The following is a 6,627-nucleotide window of genomic DNA, read 5'->3' as shown; positions in this document are numbered from 1 at the left end:
CTCCCAGCCGATGTCGTGATGCAGGGCGACGGTGTCCCTCTTGCTGAGCCGCCGGTGCCGGCCAGCAGCCCGCAGCGCCTTGCTCTTGAAATGCTGCTCGCTGAAGGAGTCCAGGTCCACGATGTCCTCCCCCAACGCCTGCAGCCGTGGGTTCCTGCGCACGATGCTGGGACGCCGCAGCTCCGAGGAGCCCGGCCGCCCCGTCTCGCTCTCCCTGACGGGCTTCTCTGTCTCCTTCTCTCTCTCCTTGTCTCTCTCCTCCTCTTCCTTCCTCTCCTCTTCTTCCTTTTCCCGGAGGCCTGCAGTGACCAGCCTGGCGCTCGCCACCACCTCCTCCCCGGCCCTGGGGATGGGGATGGCATGGTCCAGGCGGAGGTTGCCCAGGGAGAAGTGCTCCTTGAGGAAGCTCAGCACAGCCGCCTCGTCCCACATATGCACGCCCTGCTCCTCTCGGTGGCACTGAGGACACATGTCTGGCGGAGGCCACTGCAGCTTGGGGAACTGGGGGTCCTCTGTGTCACCACCTGGAGGAGAAAGGAGTGAGAGGTACCCTAAGCAGCAGGGACAGCGCAGCCCCACACTGTGCCGGGATCAGCACCCCACACTGTGAGGGACAACCTCTGCTACGGGACATCCCCACTACCATGGGTCCCCTCACCCTAAAGGAGCCGTTGACCAACCCCATCATAACAAGGGATGCCTCAATGGTCCCAGCTCCCCTCCCCTGAGAAACCACGTGCTCCCTGCACCCCCGGGTACCACTGTGCTGCTCCTGCTCCCCCCGATCCCAGCCCCATACCTGCCAGGCGTGCGTTGACCTCATTGTGGTGGGACCAGAGCCAGAGAACGGCCTCATCCCGGCTCTTCACCTGGTCCATGGACTTGGCTGCCATGGCCTCAAAGTGCTGGGCGCACTCCTGGCAGCCAAAGAAGTGCTTGACATAGCAGCGCATGGTGTTCAGCACCTCCAGCGGCAGCTCTAGGGGAGAAAGAGGGTCAGAGGGTTGGGAGGAGGAGAAGGGATGAATCAGGAGCCCACAGAGCCACATCACCCACAGGCCATCCCCTATTTCCCCAGGATCAAGCACCCCTCATCCCGCTACCTTGGTCAGGGCCGCCCTGGGCAGCTTGAACTGTCAGCAGGTGGAAAATGGTCCAGAGCCCACAGGGATAACCACGGAAATGGGGCTCGCTGCCCCTGCAGCCCACCCAGGTGATGTTGGTGGGGAGCACGGCAGCAGGGATGGCCTGCAGGACAGATGGACGCAGTGTAACTGAGCTGCTGGGTGGGATGGGGGTGGGATAAAGGGTGTTGGAGGGGGGTGCCTTACATCCTCCTTATTCTTCACCGCCTCCTTCAAGGTGCTGCGGGGCAGCTCAGGCTCTGTCCAGTTCCGCAGCCAGCTGTCCAGGGAGTGCAGGAAGGTCTGCACGGAGGGGCGCCCAGGGAAGTACTGTGCAAAGAAGAGGGGGAAAAAAAAGATGTGGCAAGGACACCTGAATCTAGCTCCAGGACAGCCCCCAGCCACGGGACCCTCGGCATCCCGCACTGAGTTTCCCCTGCAGCAGGCTCTGAACAGCAGCCCCAGTGCCCAGCTATCTGAGCAGGGCACAAAGCTGCTCCGGAGGTAAGGCAGCACAAATCCGATTACGGCAATGCTCTTGGACCAAGGAGGAGGGGGGAGTGGTCCATGAGTGTGTGGCACCCGTGGCACCCATCTGCACACAATGTGTGCCACAGCTACAAGAACGACAGTGGTAGCAAATAGGAAAAGAGGCCAAGAAGCAAAAGGAAGGAGTGCTTTGCTCTTTCTTCAAGGCTGATCTGTTCTCCCTGGGCGCTCAAATTACACCACAGTTCCCAGATTTGCAGGGAATTCATCTGCCAGCTGACACTTCTGCTGCAAAGTGCCATTCCTCCCTTCCACGTGAGCTTTTGCCATACGATGCATTGCCTTTGAGCCACAACACATTGCTCTCCTGCCAACATTTCCTTCCACGCTGCGCTCCCCCTCCCTGCTCAGCTCACACCTCTCGGGTGTGCAATGGTTCAGGCACAGCTGGGCTGGCAGCAATCCTGGTGTCACTGCTCCGTCCCGTGGAGGAGCAGGGAAAGGCAGCATGAGTTCAACATCCCAGGGAAATCCCAACAGAGGAAAAGCACAGTGGGAGCTGCCCACCGCCAGGGGATTTCTAAGGGCTGGGAGGGACAGTTCTTGCCTGGAACCATCTGAGACTATCCAGCCCAAAGCCTCCCAGCAAAACCACCTTCAGCCACCTATTCATGGAGGACACGTGGTCAGCCCCACGTGCTCGCATTCACATTTCTGGTCCCCCATGCAGGTGGTTCCCCTCCCAGCTCCTCACCTTGGCCAGTGTGGCCACGTAGCACTTGAGAGCGGCCAGCTGGGCTCCTGCCAGCACTGCTGGTCGGCCGGCCTCCACCCGCAGTGTGTAGTGCACCGTAGACTCCAGGTCAGCCACATACAACTTGGAGCTGTGGGGACGACAAGACGCCCACCAGCACTTTGCTTTATACCCCAAGAGAGCCAGCTGCAAGGAGCAGGGCTGATATGCAACAGCAAGATGGGATTTGAGGGCTGGGGTCCCACCTATAGGTGCATCACCCCCTCCCGTTCCCCAAACCACCCCGTAACACCAGAGCAGGTGTTACTCTGACCTGTCAGCCCGCACCGGCTGCAGCGCGCGGGTCTCATTGATGGCACTGCTGGTGACATTCAGCCTGTAGGAGCCACGGGTGACACCAGAGAGCGCCCGCAGGTAATAGGTGTAGAAGGAGCGTGCCTCAGCGTGCCTGCAGACAGAGGGGCAGTGAGCAGCCCCCTCCCACCCCACACCAAGAAGCCCCCCGGTGCTCCCCAGTCGCACCCCCGACTCACACGGGCAGGCGGAAGAAGGAGCCGTTGCGGAGCAGCAGGTAGGCGGAGGGGAAGGTGGTGACACCAAACTTCTCCACCAGCTCCTCCTCGCTGCTCAGCACCCTCCTCACCGCCACGTTTTCGTACTGCAGCAGGTCCAGGGCTACCTGCGAGCGGTCCCAGCATCAGGATGTTGGGAGACGGGCCAGCATCCCCATCCTCCCATCTCCTCATTCAAGGAGAGAAGGCAGCACCGGGTGGACCAACCCATTGGAGGTGCCCGCAGGTTAATGGTGTGTGGGGGAACAGCTGTACCCACCTCTCTGCCCACAAAGGAATTGCTCTTCTCAAAGATCAGCGCCAGGTACTGCTCTGTGTTCCTGTGGAAGAAGCTGTGAACCTCCTCGGCACTGCAAGAGAATCACAGGATTGTTTGAGTTGGATGGGAGCCTTAAAGGCCATCTGGTCCAACTCCCTGCACTGAGCAGGGGCACCCACAGCTCCATCAGTGCTCACAGCCCATCCAGCCTGACGTGGCTGTCTGCAGGGATGGGGCACCACCACCTCTCTGTACAGCCTGTGCCACTGTCTCACCACTCTTACTGTAAAAACCTTTTTCCTTATATCCAGTCTAAATTTTCCCTTTTTTTGTTTGAAACCATTTCCCCTAGTCCTGTCACAGCAGACTCTGCTAAAGAACGTCCCCTTCCTTCTTACAGTCCCCCTTTAGATACTGAAATGCCCCCTCAGCTCTCCCCGGAGTCTTCTCTTCTCTGGGCTAAAGACGGTGATGCTGGTGGGCTGCTTTGTCCCCAGGTGAATAGGGCCATCCCTTACCCACACTGATGCCATCAGTGTGGTTCCAGCCCCGGTTCCTCCCCACTGAGGTTTCCAGCCCAGTTTTCTGCTCCGGTTCACAGGCTCTGAAAGCCTGCAGGGTGAGGCAAGGAGGCAGAAAACAAAGGGGAGGCAGGGCAGGACGGGGCTGTGTGCTCACCCACGGGGAAAGAAACAACACAAGAGCCACGAATCTGAGCCAATTTGTTTGGTGCCCTGTTTCTTTCCTGGGACACAGAGAGCTGCAGTGTGACCCTGGCCCAACCATCGCTTTGGGAAAGCCAAACACTCCCTTGCCACGCACCACTTGCTCTCTTTCAGCCAGGTTGAATTGCAAATAATTAAGAAAATAATAACAATAATAACTAAAATGAGCTTTCTGAGAACTTCTGGTTCAGCATTTCCCTGGGAAACCCCTTTTCCTGTGCCCATACCTCGCTGGCTCCAGTGGAGGGCATGCAGGTGGCCAGGCATCTCCGCTCTGCTCCAGGTTGGTGATGATGGCACGTCTCAGGTCTGCAACAGTGGCAGTAGGGTCTGTGGGAACAGGACACCGGTGCTCCAATCAGGAACCTGTCCCATCCTCCCTCAAAACTCCAAAGCATTAGGTAAAAAAACAAAACCAAAAAACAAAACCTATGGCTGTGAACACTCACGAGCAATCCTTATCCCATCCTCTGCTTTCTTGGAGAAAGCTCTGAAGAACTGAAAGGAGAAAAATGAATCAACGCAGAGCACTCTCACCTCATGGAGTATCCCTAGGTGCTGCTCCCAGCCCTGCTCTGCACAGCCCCAGCATGACACCGGAATGCTGCCCAGCTCCGGATGCACCGGGCCCCGAGGGGAGGGATGCTGAGCACTGCGAGCGGCATGCACACCTCCGGGCACCCACAGTCCTGCACGCTGCTGCCCCGGAGCTCCCAGAGAAGGATGAAGAAGGGTTTCCCCCAGCCCTGCCCCGCTGCCATGAAGCCGGATGGCGTCATGCAGGTGTTTGCTTTGCAGGCTGGGCTGGGCGCACAGCTGCTTGAGGGCAGTGGGAAGTGCAGACACAACAGCCTGGAGACATTTACTAAATGTCATGTGCCCAGCGAGGTCCCCAGGACAGCTGGGCATGGCTTGTGCATCCCCACACTCAGACCCAATGCCAGATTTACTGGGCTGCCAGCCCCTGGGTCCCAGCTGGGTACGTTTTTTTTGCAGTCCTATTTTTGCTGCAAAGTCCCACTGGAGCCCAGCCAGCCCCACAGTATGCACAGCACACAGGGTGTTTGACTGGTTCCAGCTCACCAAGCTGTAATCAGTCCTGCTTTAATTAAGCAACAGAGGATGGAGCCACCCTGGAACCCACCTCTAGAGCATCAAAAACGATTCAAAACCGAGCCCCAGTCCCCTCTTCCTCATCCCGAGGCAATGGCAGCTCACGGGGCCAGCATCCTGCTGGTCGGGGAACCCCGGCTTTGCTGCAGCATGAGGTTGGGGCTCTGTTTGCAGAGGGCAGCACTGGGAGCCAGTGTGTTTGTGCAGCTTAGCAGGCAGGCAGGGGCCCAGCAGGAGGGACAGCAGCGTGCCAGGCACCCTGCCAGCCAGAGGGGTGAGGTTGCCTGCAGAATCCCCACGGGAATATTTTGGTGCCACAATGATGTCAGCCCAGTTGAGCAAGGGAGGGCCAACGTAATGGAGAAAAGCAGGGTGAAAACAGGGCACTAAGCCTCTCCCCGTTGCCGATCCCAACACGCATCCCCATCACCCTCTCCCATGCACCTTACCTTCAGCGTGGGGAAGCCAGTAATCCCAAACTCGGCGCACACCTGCTGGTTGGCCTCATCAGCACAGTCGAGAGCTGCGAGCATCACCGCCGGCCTCCACTCTGCAGGACAGGGGACAGAGGATGGGGTCAGCACAGCCACAGCCCCGCAGAGCATCCCTGCCACTTGAGCAGCCCCCAGGGATTATGTCCCTTTGTCCTGCTCCCCACTGATGGGAAATCCACTCCCCATCTCTCCCAGCAGGGATGGTGGATGCAGAGAGCTCACAGAGCCAGGCACGGGGCCAAGGCCGAGCTCATCACTGCTTGCAGCAGGCTGCAGTGCTCTGCACCGCCATCCCTGCATCCCTCCATCCCGATCTCCTCCCGCACAGCACAGGGGGGAGGACAGCTTAAGCGCCTTGGCCTCTTTTCTTGTCTCCTGAGGCTTGGGAGATTTGTTCCAATTGATGTCTGCTTGGAAAAATCTCGAGAAAAAAAAACAAAAACACACATACAAAAAAGAAAGGAAAAAAAAAAAACACAAACTAGACCACGACACAGATTCTTCCTGCTGCTGGAGCCCTGCCCACGCTTTCTATCCCAGAAATAGGACCCAAACACAGAGCTGGGGAGCAGCCTGGCCCTGCAGCCTGCCACCAGCAGCACACAGGTAGGTCAGTCCCTATCACACCGCCAGGCCCACAGGGGTGCCGTGCACGGACACAAAGCCTTTGCTCCGGGTTGCGCAGTGCCTCCATCCCACGAGCAGCCCGGCCAGCACTTTGTGCCCTACTTTTCAGGCAGGGAACGCGATGGCAGCACGAGGTGAGGAGGCACCAGCCCTGCCCAACCGGCCGGTTCGCCGGGATAGGGGAGGGATGGCCACTGTAATACAGCTGGGAGCGGGGCTCCGACCCTTCCCATCCCAGCAGTGATGAGAAAGATGGAATGACCCAAAACGGGCGAGCTGGGGAAGGGGACAACGCTCACGGCCCTGGGCACACCGAGCAGCAGGTGCCAAAAGCAGAATGGGGACAGCCCCAACGTGAGCAGGCCGGGAGCAGCGGGCCTTAGGAGCACACATGCGGGGACAGGAGGGACTCCCAGCGGGGCGGCTCCGGCACTGCCGCTCCGCGATGGGGCACGGCGGGGCGGGGGCAC

General features: G+C 59.1%; 1 protein-coding gene across 1 annotated transcript; it reads right to left on the bottom strand.

The window, feature by feature from the left end:
* On the bottom strand, positions 1 to 5,656 carry QSOX1 (quiescin sulfhydryl oxidase 1; the record flags this gene model as incomplete). Its single annotated transcript, XM_010715927.1, has 11 exons — positions 5,486 to 5,656; positions 4,373 to 4,421; positions 4,151 to 4,253; positions 3,199 to 3,289; positions 2,901 to 3,046; positions 2,681 to 2,815; positions 2,368 to 2,497; positions 1,332 to 1,454; positions 1,104 to 1,248; positions 800 to 979; positions 1 to 524 (listed from the first exon to the last, which is right to left on the bottom strand). Coding segments are annotated over exons 1-11 (1,782 nt in total), but the record flags the coding sequence as incomplete, so codon positions are not given.
* Positions 5,657 to 6,627: the final 971 nt, after the last annotated feature.

The sequence above is a fragment of the Meleagris gallopavo genome, chromosome 10 (genome assembly GCF_000146605.3).
Source record: "Meleagris gallopavo isolate NT-WF06-2002-E0010 breed Aviagen turkey brand Nicholas breeding stock chromosome 10, Turkey_5.1, whole genome shotgun sequence".
Taxonomy (NCBI): domain Eukaryota; kingdom Metazoa; phylum Chordata; class Aves; order Galliformes; family Phasianidae; genus Meleagris; species Meleagris gallopavo.
The sequence above is the reverse complement of the archived record's forward strand: the minus strand, read 5'-3'. Positions and strand labels throughout refer to the sequence as shown.